At 40.5% G+C, this 17823-nt stretch overlaps 2 protein-coding genes across 4 annotated transcripts; one reads left to right on the plus strand and one right to left on the minus strand.

Annotated features, from left to right (window-relative positions):
• Positions 1-452: 452 nt before the first annotated feature.
• LOC117290577 (alpha-ketoglutarate-dependent dioxygenase alkB homolog 4-like) lies at positions 453-5853 on the minus strand. Its single transcript, XM_033772034.1, has 3 exons — positions 5729-5853; positions 2043-2270; positions 453-1025 (listed from the first exon to the last, which is right to left on the minus strand). The coding sequence occupies exons 1-3, from the start codon at positions 5846-5848 to the stop codon at positions 465-467; spliced, it is 909 nt and encodes a 302-aa protein (XP_033627925.1). The 5' UTR covers positions 5849-5853; the 3' UTR covers positions 453-464.
• A 181-nt stretch (positions 5854-6034) lies between these two features.
• Positions 6035-16981, plus strand: LOC117290001 (leucine-rich repeat and WD repeat-containing protein 1-like). 3 transcript variants are annotated; one of them, XM_033771208.1, is made up of 15 exons: positions 6035-6146; positions 7398-8390; positions 8921-9052; positions 9646-9759; positions 10186-10338; positions 10782-11462; positions 11674-11794; positions 12079-12185; positions 12535-12748; positions 13707-13776; positions 13943-14083; positions 14587-14717; positions 15328-15483; positions 15821-15930; positions 16801-16981. In XM_033771208.1, the coding sequence occupies exons 2-15, from the start codon at positions 7407-7409 to the stop codon at positions 16951-16953; spliced, it is 3267 nt and encodes a 1088-aa protein (XP_033627099.1). In that variant the 5' UTR covers positions 6035-6146; positions 7398-7406; the 3' UTR covers positions 16954-16981. The 3 variants fall into 3 exon arrangements, with proteins under 3 accessions (XP_033627099.1, XP_033627098.1, XP_033627100.1); XM_033771207.1 differs by having other exon boundaries at positions 7403-8390; XM_033771209.1 differs by lacking the exon at positions 6035-6146 and adding an exon at positions 6757-6763.
• Positions 16982-17823: the final 842 nt, after the last annotated feature.

Raw genomic sequence — 17823 nt, forward strand, 5'->3', positions numbered from 1 at the left:
TGACACAGTAAACCAAAATGTCGAAAGTTACTTGCATTTTGAAATGGAACTTTAAGCTACTTTTAAAACATCTTGGTGCATGTTCACTGTTGTGATAGGTTGATCTATAAAAGAGCGTGGAGCTCTTTCACTTTAATAACCTACACTTTGAGGAAAACACACATAGAACAATTACCAGGATAGCTCAATGGTTTAGCGGTAAGACACCTGCTCCAGCAATGCTCTAGACATCTGTTTTAGCAATGCAAAGGTTGTGGGTTTCGAAACCCACCCGATTGATTTGCCTGTGCAAAAACTCGGTGGGGAAAAGTACCGAGTATACAGTGCTTCATACACAACGGTGTAAGGGTAAAAAAACAAAATAAACCAAACAGTTAATTAAGTTCTTCTGATTAAAAACGTGTAAGTTTTGACTTTGCCTAAAGGCCAGAAAAAAAGTCTACAAGTAAATAATAGATATAATATCAGACTACAACAGACCCATTATAAGTCCCTGCAATTGAAAGGACTTCCCTCCCCACCGTCTCCTCAGACCCACCATCTAAAAACGTCTCGGTCAGTTCCCTGAGCGTAATGGCAAGTCGTCTGGCGATTATTGCCCCTCGACATATTCCGTGATTCCAGTCGTGTCTTGCGGCACCAGACACAACAACCAGACTCCGCGCTGGGAGTGGTATCCTTACAGTCGGGGCGGTTTGGGGGTCATGCCCGGCAGAGGTCGTATCTGAGGTTGTAACTGGGGTCAGATCTGAGGTCGTAACTGGGGTCATGTCCAGAAAGGTTCCCGACAACAAGTTGATCGTTATTAATCTCTCTCCCCATAACCAGCTGTCGTCCCTGTGGGGATCAATGGAGGACCCTCTGTCCGGGCGATATTCAAGATTGCACAGTTCCACAGGGACAAAGTCGTCCAGACCAGGGTGTGAGTTTATGCGATTCACAAAGGGTTGGATGAATGGAGGCAGCCCTGTAAAACTTCCAGTTTTAAGTTTTCTTCGTTTGAAATTTACTTTTGGTCCGTAGTCCTGTGGTCCAAAACAGAGATATAAATTTGTTTTTATAACCTTGGTTTTTATCACAAAGAATGGGAAACAAAATTAATGATATCATTTTGTTTAAATTTTTTTTCAAAGAGTTCAATAACTTCAACAATATTGCAAATTAAGTATATAAATTTTAAGTAATTGGAGAGGTTTTACACATTTAATTCTAATTGTTAATGACCAGTGATTAAAACTAAATTTTTTAAAAGGTTGTTCACAGAGTTTAAAATCTTCAACAAAATTTACAATTAAAAGAATAAGAACCTTTACAAAAAGAAATAACTAAAATAATACAAACTTGGCAAGGTTTAAAGCCATTATACACTTTCGGTAAACAGTATTGTCCAAGTCCCACACTTCGTGTAGCACAACTTATATATAAAATAACAAACCTGTGAAAATTTAGGTTCAATCGGTCATCGGAGTCGGGAGAAAATAACGGGAAAACCCACTCTTGTTTCCGCACGTTTTGCCGTGTCATGACATGTGTTTAAAATAAATCCGTAATTCTCGCTATCGAGAGTTGATATTGTTTTAATGTTTTCTCAAAAAGTAAAGCATTTCATGGAACAATATTTCCAGAGAAGTCTTTCACCATTACCTTCTGTAAACCCTGTACATTATTCGTAAATCTGTGAACTTTTTTTTCTTCTTTCTGTACCGAAAGTGTATACACTGTAATGGCTTTAAACAAACAAGTTTATAAATTGTTAATGACTGGTGATTAATTTAAGTTTGTTTATTAAGATTTAACAAAAATTCAACAAAATAAATCATTGGGCAAATTTTAAACAAACAATGCTCAGTTGTTAATGGTCAGTGATAAAATAAGTTTGTTTAAAAGTTGTTCAAAAATTTTCAACATTGTTGACAATTTAAAAAATAAACAAAAAGAAGTCATTGGCCAAGTTTTACACAAATAGTTCAAAAAATTGTAATTGAGTAGTGATTTGTTTACAGTTAATAAAGAACTAACTAAAATAAAAACCTTTGTCTCACCTGTTTCCATCGCCCAGACTGAGATGGTTTCCATGGTGACTCATCAATAATCTGGACAATTTCTGCCTCTTCTTCTTCAGACACAAACTCAGGTATGAGAATGACTCCTGGAAATTCAAGACCATTCCCGGAGTGCTCACAAGTCGACGTTACTAATGACTTGTCATTGAAACTCTCTGTCTGTTGATACGCTTCATTACACATCCAGCAGTAAATGTATGGCTTCTCCTTTAAAAAATAACACAAACACACTTTTCTGAATTATTAACTTGTTCATAATTTTTTTCTAAAAGTCAGGTGTTTTTTTAAGTATTGCTTGTGGTTCAGCACATCTCCTTTGTAAAAAATTAAAAAAATTCTGACCTCTGGAAATTATATTATATTTCCTCTGGCAAACTCAAGTTTTGGTGTTCAGTTTGCATTTAGCCTCACTGATATCTATTTCTTGAAAAATTATGCAGAAAACAAACATTTTATATTCATAATTTCTTAAACTCAAACACTTCGGCAGCTGAACAGCGAGGAATTATTAGTAAGAATTATTTAACTAGGCCTACGTCTTGAATTGAAGTTTCATGGCCCAGATGTTTTTTCTTGATTGAATTTTGACAGATGATACTGTTCCAAAACAAACAAAAACATGATAAAACTTTGGCATATTCAAGACCCAGTATTCAGTAACTAGGGCGCTGTACTCCTTTTGTTTGAAGTTTGTCATTATCTATTGCTATTTAATGACAAACTTTGAAAAAAAGGAGTACAGCGCCCTGGGTCTGAGCTACTCCTAGAACTATGCGGTGTGTTCCCAGATGCTTGTCCATATGTTTTGTACACAAAGCACGGATTGGGTATTTTTTCTTTTCAGGGCGAACGTGTGCAGACAATTCTTCATGTTTGTCCTGGGAAAAAAAGTACTCGCACGTACCTCGCAACGAATCGGGCAATCGGCATTTGTCAATGAGAGTTCTAAGGACACATAAGGCCTAATTTTGGCGAGATTTAAAAAAGAAGAAGAGAGATTTGGGTTAGCAAAATTAAAACTAATAGTTCTAGGAGTAGGTCTGAGCATGGAGAGAGAAAAATATATTTCTACGTCACTCCATGGTCTGAGCATATGCCACAGACAATCCAGTGCAATAATGGAAGGCACTAAAAACTAACCTCTACAGCGGTTCGGAACTTTTCGTGTGCTCTCGGAACACTCCGGCACGGTTCGCGCGATCCCCCACGCAGCAGGTTTGGGGAGTTGTTACATAAGAGTGGACTAACCACTAGGACCTGGTTGTTAATGATTTCATGTCTAAAAGATGCAAGTACTGCTTCAGACCTCTTTATTCAAGTACGTTTGTAGCAGCAGGTTTGGGGAGTTGTTACATAAGAGTGGACTAACCACTGGGACCTGGTTGTTAATATTTTCATGTTTAAAAGTTGCAAGCACTGCTTCAGACCTCTTTATTCAAGTACATTTTTAGCAGCAGGTTTGGGGAGTTGTTACATAAGAGTGGACTAACCACTAGGACCTGGTTGTTAATATTTTCATGTCTAAAAGATGCAAGCACTGCTTCAGACCTCTTTATTCAATTACGTTTGTAGCAGCAGGTTTGGGGAGTTGTTACATAAGAGTGGACTAACCACTAGGACCTGCATGGTTGTTAATATTTTCATTTCTAAAAGATGCAAGCATATGCAAAATGACGTCATAAGGTCATTCTCGCTCGGGTATTCTCCGATGGGCCGAACCGCTGTGGAGTTTAGTATTTAGTGCCTTCCTGCAATAATTTTACAACATTAAAAAATATAGTATCTAAAAAACTAATTTACCTCGAGATATCCCTTTTTGTTAAAATAAGTGAAAAAGTAGTGGCGCCATATAAGCTTGGGCGATACCACGATATTATCGAATATCGCGATACTAATTTAGAAACGATATCGATATCGGATCGATTTTGTATTAATCGAAATATCGGTAAATCGCGATATCGACTAAGTATCGCGATGTATTTCCTAGCCGAGACGTCTCGCGACAATAAATCTCATAGTGGAGATAATCTTACATCATCACTAAAGAGCTGCGAGTCACCGCAAGATTCCTTTGTAGATTGGACCGACCGGGTTTCTTCGGAGAAAAAACCCAATCAAAGCAGAGATTAGGCGGCCTTACACAGACTACCGAAAACTACATTTAGAATCACTATTGTATCACATTACACTCCCTTTGAGTGTGCGGCTCAGGGCCGCTGTCTGCGCCCATCTGAGGTGTAAATCGGCTATTAAACTTGGTAGTTTATTTGGTTAGGCTCTATAGAGAAGAGTGATGGTCAACTCAGTTTGGAAATAATTAAAAGAGCCGATCTTTTAATTATTTCCAAACTGACTTGGCCATCATTCTACTTCAATCGTTCAAAGATGGAAGGTGAACTGCGTCTTGTGTCTAAGAAAAAAACAACTTCTGCCGTATGGGTTCATTTTGGTATTGCTGTTGATGAAGACGGAAAAGCAACGACTGAAAATGAAGCGACCTGCCGCATTTGCTTCAAAAAGGTCTCAATCAAAGGTGGCACTACGTCAAATTTAAGCAGTCATCTCAAGGTAAAACACCCTGCCGAGTCGGCAAGACTACAGCCCTCTGCGTCGCCATCACAATCAAATAGAGCCGGTCCATCGAGATCAAATCTAACCACCATCACGGATGCATTTACCCGTCCAAAAAGAAAGTTTTATTTGAAAAAAGAAATCAACTGCCAATGGTGCGTCATTGAATTACCAAACATTACTAAATTATGTAAGCCTTTACTTTTACGACGGCAGCGCTAATCAATTGAATACATTTACCGATCTGTTGGTAAATGTATTCAATTGATAAGCGCTGCCACACTGCGCCGTCAAATAAAAGTAAAGACCTACTGAATATTGGCCTCCCTCCTCACTCTCAGTCTGTGACACAGCCGCAAGATTCCTTTGTAGATTGGACCGGCCGGGTTGTTTCAGGGGGGAAAAAACATCAAAGCGGGGATTAGGCGGTCTCACACAGACTACCGAAAACTACAGTGTGTCTGCAGAACGCCAGGGTCACTGCATGCTCACTGCACCACCACGTGTGTGCTGCACCACCACGTGTGTGCAAGTAGCGCTAGCGCAAACTTATTAGTCATGCAAACAATAGAGCAGTCTGTCATGCGCAGACGTTAACATCTTAAACACATGTAGTAAGTAATGGCCCCTAGTTTTACACCCCATTGGTTTGGAGTAAAACCAGAAGAATAGGTCATTACAACACCTCTCTTATATGCTACAACTGTCTCTTCTACAACTTTCACTGGGAGTTTGAAGACTGATGATGTTAAATTTAATTAATCGCGATTATCGAATATCGCGATATATTGTTGGCGATATATCGTGAATAAAATAAATCGATATCGCCCAAGCTTAGTGCCATACGAAAAGTTATCCTATCTTTCTTTAAAAATATTCCCTATAAATAAGCTTTACGTTCACAAAAACCAATAAACTTGGTTTTTAGTTTCAGACCATGTTGACATACAAAACTCTGACTGGTGAGGGACAACAGCGCCCTCATTGGCAATTGCAGTTGAGAAAAAAAGAATGAACACAAATATCTGAACAATTCCGACAAAAGTCACGAGTCGAAGTTGAAAGAAAATAAACCTTATATAATAGAAACTTACATGTGGTGACTTTGATGTGACAGTACTTTGCGAAACATCACATCCATTTTCACATCCATTTTCACATGATAAACAAGTTCTTATGCCCTTACACCCACATTTCTCTCCCCAATCCACCATTTTCACACATGCGCGTATAGTCCAGTACATGTAGCCCAAATACACACGACTACGCATGACGATGAACGCGCCCAATAGCCCCAAAATTGGGCTTGGATATCGCCCGATTATGGGATATCCTCAAAGAGGGCGCTATACAAATTATACAGCGCCCTCCTCCTCCTTTTCTCTTTGTGACGGCGACGCGGCGGTCATAGGTTGGCTCATATTTTTCAACGGATCGTCTCAAAAAAGTTTGTCGTTTTGCAAGATCTTGAGGTGTTAGCTTCTGAGAAGGCAAGGAAACATTCATCGATTCGTAAGTAACCTTTTCGTAAATAAATTCTATTAATTCAAACAGTGGATGTTCTCGTTTCATGGGAGTGTCGATCGCGCCACTTTGCTCAATTTTGAGCGACATTTTTTTTTCCAGGGGCGCGTCGCGACCAGTAACAAATTTTCAAACATGAGATCGCAGTTTTTAGACATTATTTTAATGAATCTTTATTGATTACAATAAATCATATTTTACCAGATATTCTGGACGTGCTAAAAATGGAAAAAGTGAGGTGATCTTGTATGAATTTCAGGTTAAATATCCTTTCACTTGCCATGGTCCCAAAATTATTTTTATATTTTGATGATTTTTTCCATCTCGTTTCCGTCTGTAGAGGGCGCTGTAAAAATACAATTTGCATGTTTGTTTTGGTTTCATTCAAAAGTTTTACTGAGTCATTTTTGACTGAAAACAAGATTGCAATGGTACCTCACGGGGGTTCCCATGAAATTTGAAACAGGATTACTAACATGAATTTTTAATTTAAAAATTTATAATTTGCAAAACTATAGTAGAGTTGGCCTGCACAGGAAATAAAATTACTCAAATAAAAAGTATTATTGGAGTGAATGACCAGAGAGAAGAGACCAAAGCCAAAGGTTTAGGCAGTTTTTTTTTCTCCAATTATAATATATCACTGTATCAAATGGTACAACATTATCTGTTCAGTTCCATTGTTTTATTAAATTAAATGTTATGGTCTGAAAATCGTCCAATGTGATTTACTTTCTCACAGACTAAAACACTTAAAAAATGCCACTCTTTTCATGTCCTTGAATGTTATTTCTTTCAATTCAATTCAATTCAATTCAATTAACTTTATTTCCAACTCCAAACAAGTAAACAAAACAATTAGGAGTGAATCAAGAATTATGTTTTACAAGCAAATGGAATAATGATAATACATGAAGTAATAATACAACATTTACAAGCAAAAGCAAAATATAAATTACGGAAAACAAAACAAAACCAAAACAGCACAAGGTGATGGGGTTGTAGGGGGCCCATAAAAAGCAATGCTTGTCGAGGATAGACCCCCCCCCCCCTTACGGAAGCAAAACTAATAGGTGGAAAGAGCGAGTAAAATGTAGTGGCATAAAAAATCAGTTTACAAAAAGAAACAAACACAATACAGTAGGCGCTATTCTAAATAAATTCTAAGCAATAAATTAAGAGCTTAACAATAAAATATCAACTTAACCATTTGTTTTTTTGCCCACAACTTTAATCCAGTATAGAAAGATGTCAGAAAACGCTAACATCCCCGCTGAACCAACACCTACAGAGCCCGATCTGGTGCCCCCTGCTGAAGAAGCTGCACCCATTCTCCAAGTCGAGCCTGCCATTTCAGAAGAAGCTCCTGTCCCTGAAGACGATTCCACTCCACAACTCCTGGCAGCAGTCGAGCCCGAGCAGACCCTTGACCTCATTCCAGAGGCCCAAGTCGAAAGCGTCCCAGTCCTTCAACCGGAATCAGTGCCGGAAATCCCAGCAGAGGCGATCCAGAATGCAGCGGAGCTAGCCCAGACTGTGACTTCAGAGAATGTTCTCCAGATCGCCCTTGAGGCGGTCCAAGCCGTCGCGGAAGCTGTACCCACAGAGGGCATTCCGGAGCAAGTTGCCCAGCTCGCCCCGCAAGAAGCAGCCGAACCGACGGTCGAGCAAGTGATGTATCCAGTCGCCGATCAGATTATTCCCGTTGAGATCATCAATGCTCCACAAGAGCAGCAAGAGGGAGAGCAAGTCGCTGAACCCGTCCTGGAGGCCGTCCTGGAACCCGTCATGGAATCTGCCCTGGAACCTGCCATGGAACCTGTCCTGGAAACCGCCCTGGAACCCGCCTTGAACGAGGTGGCTCCTGAGCCCCAGGTCGAACAGACCCTAGCTGCCATGCCAACTCTAGAGCCGCCATCCACTGTGCAACCCTACAATCCTCAACACACCGCCCCGGCCATCTCTCCACCCAAGATCACATCCTACACGGCTGTTCACACGACGACCGGCATCATGCGTTACACGCCAGGGATAATGTCTGCCCTCGCTGGCAAGTATTCCAACAGCAGTCAGTTAGTGGAGCAGCTGGTACTCAACTGCGCTGGGTGTATCTCCCTGTCGGATATCCGCGTTCTGGACATGTCCAATCGAAAGATCATGAACCTTGACCCCGCTGTGTTTTCCCGGATGCCGGAGCTGGAAGAACTGGACATTTCCTTCAATAAAATAAAGGTACTAAGAATAAATGTTCATTGTAACCCTTGGTGCGACTCTAATAAAACACTTTAAGGCAAGGTATACTTTTGGGAATTGTCAAAGACCACTTTCCTCACTTGGTGTATTCAACATATACAATACCTGTGAAAATTTGGGCTCAATTGGTCATCGGAAAAAATCCCCTTGTTGAATAGAATTATGTGCTTTCAGTTTGTTTTTTTAGATGCCCAAGAAACCTATTTAACTCCATGCACCATTTTGTTTGAAATTCTGAGGCCTCGAAATCAAATTCAAATATTTTAGTGAGAAATGACTTCTTTCTCGAAAAGGACGTTCTTCAGAGGGAGCCATTTCTCACAATGTTTTATACTATCAACATCTCTCCATTGATTGCTACCAATTAAGTTTTTGTGCTAACAATTATTTTGAGTATTTCCAGTGCCTTTAAGCAATGGTTACTAAGCCTCAGTATCCTTCACTGGAAGGAATTGGGACGGTAAGGTCCTTCGTTTTAACTTATAAGAGCCATTGTTTTTTCATACCAGGGTTTTCCAACGCAGCTTGGCCTGAGGAAGCTGAGATACCTGAACCTCAAGAAGAACTCCCTCAAGAGTGTCTTGACACTGGAGCAGTTCCCCAACCTGGAGGAACTCAATATTGACGAGAATGACCTGAACGTAAGTAGGATTTCAAGCAACCTCGTTTCTGGGGGTGATAAATCTCGCAGTCCCAGTAGGCAACTCGCTTAAAACCCCTGGAATTGGTTCAATTTTTCTGACATCTGGTACATCTTAAGTTACGCCTTTTGCCAATCCACTCTTCGCACCCGCTCAAGTACGGTAGCCTGCAAAACACGGCATCAAGTCAAAGAGCGACTGATCTCCTGAGATTTTCTTTGATTGTTGAGGTGCGAGGTTTTATGTCCTCACTTTTAAGTGATTTCTGTTGGACCCCCAGAGTTCAGCAAAATGTTGCAATGCGAGTGAGGCTGTCACAGTTTATCACAAACAATACATTCCATTTGGTTTGGGCAGAAGGACCATTTCTTCCAAGGAAATCTTATCCCATACTGAGAAATGTTCATCATTTGAATATTGATCACTGGGCCTGATAATAAACCATGTTTATTAGAAACAACGAACTGATACTTTTAAAATCTTGTGACACCTAGAACAATAGAAAACGAATGTTGAAATGGAAACGAAACACTGGTAGATTCAAAGAAGGAAAAACAAAATCGTATAATTTCTGTTTAATTTCTCATGTGTAGCCCCCTGATCAGTACATAGCTGTGTACTTGCTGCCCAAGCTGAAGAAACTCAATGGTAAAGATGTGGACATCCGGGACACCATTCAGACAATGGAGGACACCCTAAGGTCAAAGGTAAGATAATTATGAGTATGTGAGGTCGTTTTGTGTTAATCCTCATCCAATTTCAATGTCCTTTCCAAAGACACAAATTTCAACCAAGTTGGCCCAGTCGTTACTGATTGATGGTAATTTGAATATCAGCGGTTGCGCTATTATCTGATCACCTCCACTCACGCATTTGTACCGAAACCAACGAGAAAGAGAATGCTGTTGCGTAAAAGACTCTTATCGGATGGAGCTTAACTTAAATTTGAGCTTGTTAAGCAAAAAATACCCCATAAACCAAATTTAAGCAAATTTGAAGAGGGTAGGGTTTAAAATTCAATTTTTTTTGGGGGGGGGTGGTGATTTGACAAATGACCCTGTATCCATAAAGAAGACAACACATCATTTCAACATCAACAAATGTATATATATATGGGGTTTTTGTTGTTGTAGATGTTGAAGATCTGGGAGGAGGAGTATGCTGCTCGGAATGAGATGCCCCTCAACAAGGCCGAGACGAGATCACTGGAGACAGAGTTTGTTGAACGCCTCAAGGAATCCATCCAGTACGGACCAGGCTCCCTGGTGGAATTCACTCATCACATGGTGAGTCAGAGTTTCCTGACGATGCCTAGAGCAGGCTCAATGAAAATGACCCCCTCAATTTTCTATCCTCTGCCAAGGTAGTAGTTTATAAGGAGGACAGTTCTTTTCAGAACTGGAATAAGTTTCCAAATAAATTTGAAAACCTACTCAGTGGAAGTAGAGAAGTCTCTGAATTCCCCCAAAATGTACTCCGCGGTTGTAAAATATACATGTTGAGTAAGACAAGTTCTCAAAAGGAATATAATCTACCCAGCAAGAAGATAAAAAACATGGTGTTTCCTTGTCATCTTTTACTTGGATCTTTACAAAATCAATCAATTACAAAATATCACGAATAAGATTGTAAAAAGTTAGCTCCGAACAAATTGTCCCTCTACAGTTTATTTTAGTTGTTTGTTGCATCGAATTTAAGAAAGTGAGCTTCTTTTGTGTACATTTTACAGCTGTCGGTACTTGCGGAGAAGCACGTAACCACGCAGACTGCCTACTGGCGCAAGACGGTTCCCGAACTCATCTCCACCTCAAATCAGAGCCCGTCCGCCAGCAAGATCAGCATCAAACTGCCCATTAAAGCCGAGTCCCCGACGCCCGACGACGCGGAGAAGCCACAGGGAACTTCAAACTCTCTCGCAGCGAGCTTAGAGGCGGCCGTCAAGGAATCAGACGCAGAGTTGGCTGGCGATGCCGGCGAGGAGACCCCCATGAATGAAAATGATGCTCCAGACGCACCAGCCGACACCCCTGCAACACCAAAGCAAAATTCCCCCGCCCAGGCCGTGACTAAATCTCCAAGGAAGATAACTGTGGTTGCCGCGGGGAGTAAAAGTCCCGCAAAGACCCCGACGAAAGCCACAACGTTGAAGAGGGCTGCGGCGTCTGAAACCAATGCTACGAACGGAGACGAACCAAATGCGAAGAAGGCTAAAGAAGGTGACGAGGAGGAGGCGGTAGTTAAGAAAAAGAGGGGCAGGCCGATCGGTTCGGGAGGCAAGTACACCAAGAAAGACCCAGGCAAGCCCAAGGCCATCAAGACGGAGCCTAAATCAGAGTCTAGAGTCAGGGCGGCCGCTGCTAAGCTAGCGGCTAGTGTTACAAGTGTTAGTAGTGATGACAAGAAAGAGAAGGTAAAATACAGAGTTTTGGATGATTTTAAATGTTTCAAGTTTAAAGACTTTTTGACTGATTTGGGGGGTTTTACCCAAACAGTTGGGCTATAGTTTACAAACGCTGTGTAGCTCCAGTGTATAACATTTATCTAGCGGGAACGATGTAGCTACACATTTTTTATAAACCTCATTTTTTTTATAAACCTTAACTATTTTTTTGACCTTACAGAAAGTGTCGAGTGGATACGAGGTGATTCACATGCTCCGATGCCACTCCATGGAGAATGACCCGACTGATGCCAAGACCAACGTCTGGAAATGTGCATTCGAGCCTAGCTTAGAGAAACCAGGTCAGTATGGCACACCTTTATAACTAGAACTGGGAGTCCCCTTTAGGCTTCTGGAAGCACACAAATTTTCTTTCATTGTTTTCTTGCAAATTTGATGACCAATTGAGTAAAAACTTTTGCAGATTTGTTATTTGATGCATTCCGTTGGGATACACCAAGTGATAATACTGTTCTTTGAAGGTTACCGAAGGTGTCCAGTGACTTGGCAGTTATACATCTGTAACCCTAACCCTAAAAATCTTAAACTCGTCCATCTTGTTAACTATCTTCTCTTATTCTTACAGGTACAAGTAAGTGGACGGTAGCCTCTTGCGGAGGCAACACGGTGTGTGTCATTGACTGCAGTACGGGGAAAGTGCTCAAGAAATACCAGCATGCTAAAGACAAGGAGGTAGGTCTTATCTCGTCTCATAACAAGCTTAAGTACCAATACAAATTTACAATTTTCTCATAGAAGTCCCCCTTCTAAGAGGAAAATTGCTTTGCCCCTTTAAAACTGGTCCCTCCTTTTAGCAACTCCCTTAATACACAGCTTTGAGTTGTGCCAAACAGAGCACATGACCCAACAAACTTGCTGAGAACCATCAAGCTTTTCTTCTAAGAATATTGAAGAAAAGATTCAGTATTCTCTCAAGAAAGGAGAAAATATCCCCCAGTAACCAGAATTCAATAATCATGATCAATGATCGATCCACTCATAAAATACTCGTAAATTATCTGTTGATTTCTCGTCTGACTAGGAGTTCTACTGCGTTGCATGGACCACCATCCCAATGGAAGCAGACGAGGAGGGAGCTGAGAAATGTAACATCCTGGCCGTAGCGGGCACCAGGGGCAGCGTCAAGCTCCTACACACCAGCCAGCTACTCTGCTACTCAGAGATCAAGGGAGACAGGCGTCCGAGACCCATCAATTCACTGCTGTTCCATCCGGTTAACTCGACCTGGCTCATGTGTGAGTTTTCAGATTGGTTTAATTTCGTTTTATTTATTCTTCTTCTTCCTTTCTGGAAGTGCAGCCTTCATGATTGAAGACAAACACACTGCCAGACACACCGTGGCAAACCCCTTTTCATGATTGAAGACAAACACACTGCCAGACACACCGTGGCAAACCCCCTTTTCATGATTGAAGATAAACACACGGCAAGACACACCGTGGCAAACCCCTTTTCATGATTGAAGATAAACACACTGCCAGACACACCGTGGCAAACCCCTTTTCATGATTGAAGATAAACACACTGCCAGACACACAGTGGCAAACCCCTTTTCATGATTGAAGATAAACACACTGCCAGACACACCGTGGCAAAACCCCTTTTCTTTGCAATAAGTGTGTACTTGTTTTTTGTACAAAAAACGAAGCAATGGTTAAGTGTCTTGCTTAAGGACACAGTGTAACGGCTGGGACTTGAGCCCTCGCTTTGCTGATCAGAAACACCAGAGCTTGAGTTTAGTACTCTTATCGCACGGCCACGACACCCCTGGTTGTGAATTTGAAAGACTATCAGAAAAGCAAAATTAATCACCGTACTAGCCAAGTACCCAAATGCAGAGAAGACAAGGAAGGAAGTTTCAGTCTTAGATGTGGGAGGAAAATCTCAGAGGATTATTCCAGGGAAAAAGCCCACGCAGTCAAGTAGGGACTGAAAACCCAATCCACATAGTGCCCCATGCAATTCAAAATGAGGTTTTATAGGTTGAAAGTGAGGAAAGAAACCACTCCGCCCACCTGATTACCCTAATGGTTATTAATTTAATCCTGCAACTTTCCATTACATTTGTTAGTTGACAACGAATTGGAAATCATCCAACTGCATTGGTTGCATTGGATAGTACAACTGCGCACAGAAACACGACAAGATAACAACATGAAAAATGACTTTTACTTCTTATCGTTTGTTTTCCAGGTGGGTCAGAAGACATCATCATCTGGGACATTGGAATTCCAGAGGGGCCAGACTATAAATGCAAAACAAAGTAAGTAGACAGGTAGCTTTTTACTATCATTATCTTTAACCGTGTAATTTTATTGTAAATTTGTGGACGTTTGTGTTTTGTGTCGTACAAGAAGTATCCAAACCCTTTAAACTTTGCAAAGCCACGTCTTCATTTGTGTTTTCCCTTCTGTTTTTAATCTTTGCAGAAAGATGTATCACCTGGCCGCCCCCGGTCGTGTGCTCGGCCTCGTTGCCTTGCCGTCAACTGACTTCATACTGGCAGGATGTGAAAACGGTTGCTACGGATGGAGGATAGATAATAAACAACCCTTCGGCAAGAAGGGAAGGTAAATAACCTCTGCCACGTCTTTGAGCCGGCGGAAACGCTACTAAGTCCCACAAAGCTCAATACACTACACCCCAAATACTGAATATTTTGTTATCGAAAAACCTATGAATAAACTTGATTGATCACAATCAATTCGAATCTATTGTGCTAATTAGTCATGCGTGCATGAAGTTTGCATATCTCGACCAAATAAGGGAATTTACACTGGAGTGTTGGGTATTTGAAACTGGGTATGGATTGCGCCTCGTATAAAAAGTATGGATCCCTAGAACGGTCATGATTTGTTAAAAATAAATACCATCATAAGAACCAAATAAATATATTCACATCAAATTACCAAAGTTATATCAACTGAAAATGCATGCGCAACAGATGAATATCAAAACACATCACAATGAAAGTAAGCCTCATTTTTCATTTCATTTATAAAAATAAAAAAAACAGAATTCCAATTTTCAAGATTTGATGTTCATAAGTAGTTTTCCTGATTGGTTGTTGCAGAGCACACAGCGTGGAGTTTCTTCTGCCGAGTAAAGCGCGTCTCGCTGAAGCCATCAAGGGTGATGAAGAGGAGGAGGAAGGGGAGGGTGATATGATAGATGGACTGGCTCTACTCAACGATAAACTAGTCGGTAAGAGACATCGAGGACCAATGGGAGACTTTTTTTTATGTATTTTTTTGTATGCAAGTTTGCCCCAGACAAGGCTGGAAGTCACTCTTGGTTGGGGCTACAAGACGAAACATTGTTTTAAGTGTATATAGCTCAGGGGAGCTCAAGGTAGGAATTCATATTCTTCTTATACCAGTCTAACTGTAGGATGCACCGGTCAAGGAGTCCCAGTACATGGAATAAAGCTGTTGGAATTGCTCCTTGTTCTGTATATTTCAGCAAAGCAAGAGTGCATGGGTGAGAAGAAGCAGAAAGTCTGGTTTCACGCTCAAAAATTCCAATATTTAAGCATAACAATTTTGAGACGGGTTTTTGAATTATGAGACCAGTCAATGTAGCACAAGGTGCTGTGGTGCATTCAACATCCACTGCCCTACTGCGCAGTCTGGAGCAACCTAACTGGTTTTATCTTGATATCTTTTTGTGGATTTCATCTAAAGTAACAATTTGCTGATTATTTTGTTTGGCATATTGGCCGCAATTCACACGTATCGGCCTGATACGCTAAGCTTGTGCATGGGGGACATAGCCATGTCCGAGTGTTACTAAAGGCACTTCATTTCCATTGCAGCCAGTAAAGTCGCGTGTGACGGAGCGATTCATGTATGGAACCTCGTTGATGCGCACAAGAAGAAACCAGTCAACAAAGAAGTAGCTGTTACACCTCAATGCACACTGAAATGGTGCGACTCGGACAGTGTGTATCTAGATATCGGAACATGGCAAGGTAGGTGGCATAATAATAGTGGATTCTTATATTTTGCTCATATCCGTCACTTAGTGTTGCCCAAGGCTTTAACATACAGTACTTTCCAGTGCACTTTAACACTCGGCAGCGACACACCTTTTATAATCCTCTCTCACAAATTTTCATGCAGTGGAAATATTGTCAACATGAAAAGACACTATTTTCTAATCCACAACAAAGAGTACTGCTGTACAAATAAAACAATCTTGACGAAAAGAGCTGATAAACAGAACAAATGGAATAATGTTAAAAAAATTAATTAAATTCTATGGAATCAGACGAGGGTTTATCTATTTCTTCTTTCTACTCCTTTCAGGTTGTGGTACGATGGTGAGTGGTGACGATGAAGGCAAGATATGGGTGTATGACACTTCAAAACTACCCATCGCTCCAGTCAAAACACCCACAACTAGAAAACCAACACATGTAAGTATCGTCAGGCCTGTTTTTGAAAGGGCAAGGGCACCAAGGCATTTTCTCCTTGGCAAAGGTAGACTTGATTCAAGTCCCGTTCTCGTGAGAGGGGCCCTAACCATGCCCGCAGTCAAAATGTAGCTATCGTGTTCCCAAATATGGGACTTGACAAGGTCTTTTCTTACTCTGCATGTTGTTATCGAAAAATATCCCCCAAAAAGTGCTGCTCCTTCGGTAAAATATTGATTATACTCTGTGACATCACAGTGCAACACGTCTGGGCACGCGTGCACGCGTCTATAGAAAAGTGACTGACGAAGGGCACCCTATAATTGTACATTGTAAATTTCTACCAGAGCATTTGAAGGCCACCAAGGCAATGACTAGGAAGCATGGAGACAATCGCCTTTGTTGCCTCCGTCAAGTGTCAGACCTGTATTTTTGCACTGTACTTGAGGGGGTTTTGCCGCTATTAATTCCAAGACAGGTAGTCCGGTAACAATTCTCGGATGTCAAATATTTGTTTGATTTCCATCGGACTGTATTCCCATGAGAGATATGGTTTTACTCGCTGAAAGGCACACAGTTTTCCGATGCACTAAAGACATGCCCTATGCCATTGTACACCGCAGTTTGACTGGCTGATTAAATGTAGTGCATGAATACACAATGTGATAAAGGCTACTAACAGTATTGCTTCTCAGAGTCAAAAACTGGGGCAAAAAAAACTATAACCACATTACTTTGAAGTGAAATGTTTCTCAAAATGTTTTATACTATCGAGCGCTGCTGTAGGCTTCTAATCAATTTTGTTATTGCCATTAAGTGATTACCAAAGCATGCCTTCCCATTAACATATATTTTTGTTCTCTTAACCCATAGCTACTTTACTGGCCGGATGAGCAACCCAATGACAGTTCATCGACCTCGTCAAACGACCACATCATCATCAACGATGTCGCGATCAGTTCAGATTGTAAATACATTGTATCAGTCACAAACAGAAATGTTATATGCATTTGGAGAAAACTTTAGTCTTTCATGTTCCCCCGCCCTCCCCCCCCACCCGCTCCCCCAAGTCAAATTAAAAACAACAACAGGAAAAGTCCCAAAATTCCTGTGTATTTTTAAAAACTGTGTTGTGGATACCTTGTGTTTTTTAAAAGACCTCTTAAAAATTGGTAGAATTTGTAAATTGTTTCTTGGATACTGAAAATGTTGACTTTTTTAAACGATATTTTTTGTTTTATATTTTAGTTTACCGTCAATTACTCTTGTAAAGTTTTTATTAATTTGTTTGTTTTTATTTTATTTTATTTTTTAAGATACTTACGTAAATCCTTTTTGTTGTTGTTTCAGACTTTCTGCTGGACTTACATTTCAAATGAATTTTGTAAAGCTTTAACATGCTCCGAACTAAAGTAATAAATTAACTTACAAAAAAAGAATAATAAATGCGATTTTGAAATTTGGCTGATCAAATATTTAAACAAATTGACACTTGCTTTTTTTTTTACTTTTTTTTTTTTACTTTAAGAATGGCATGAATGAAATATAATTTAAACATTCCGGTTTGCAAATAGGAAAATGGCGCTTGATTTGATTACAAAAATATGTGAGAGAATATTGGCTGAAAATGGTACATTTTCAAAATTTCAGGCTCATATTTAATTGGGTCCTTGGCCCACGGCCCAATTTCATAGTGCTGCTTGAGGACATTAAGTAGCTATGCAAAGCGCAATTATGGTTCCCAGAATATGGTTAGCAGCTTAAATACCATGTCACATGTACAATCTGTGACTGGTAGCCTCTTTGTTTATGGTTAGCAGCTTAAATACCATGTCACATGTACAATCTGTGACTGGTAGGCTCTTTCCAACCATATGCATTTTATGAAAAACGGTT

Source organism: Asterias rubens, chromosome 5, assembly GCF_902459465.1.
Source record: "Asterias rubens chromosome 5, eAstRub1.3, whole genome shotgun sequence".
Taxonomy (NCBI): Eukaryota; Metazoa; Echinodermata; class Asteroidea; order Forcipulatida; family Asteriidae; genus Asterias; species Asterias rubens.

Excerpts from the sequence above, each read along its gene's own strand:
- LOC117290577 (XM_033772034.1), bottom strand. The coding sequence starts at position 5,848 with ATGGTGGATTGGGGAGAGAAATGTGGGTGTAAGGGCATAAGAACTTGT. Across the intron at positions 2,271-5,728 it reads TCACATCAAAGTCACCACAT|GAGAAGCCATACATTTACTG; the intron begins GTAAGTTTCTAT and ends TATTTTTTAAAG. Across the intron at positions 1,026-2,042 it reads AGTCTGGGCGATGGAAACAG|GACTACGGACCAAAAGTAAA; the intron begins GTGAGACAAAGG and ends TTTGGACCACAG.
- LOC117290001 (XM_033771208.1), top strand. The coding sequence starts at position 7,407 with ATGTCAGAAAACGCTAACATCCCCGCTGAACCAACACCTACAGAGCCC. Across the intron at positions 9,760-10,185 it reads AGGACACCCTAAGGTCAAAG|ATGTTGAAGATCTGGGAGGA; the intron begins GTAAGATAATTA and ends TTGTTGTTGTAG. Across the intron at positions 14,718-15,327 it reads ACTCAACGATAAACTAGTCG|CCAGTAAAGTCGCGTGTGAC; the intron begins GTAAGAGACATC and ends TTTCCATTGCAG.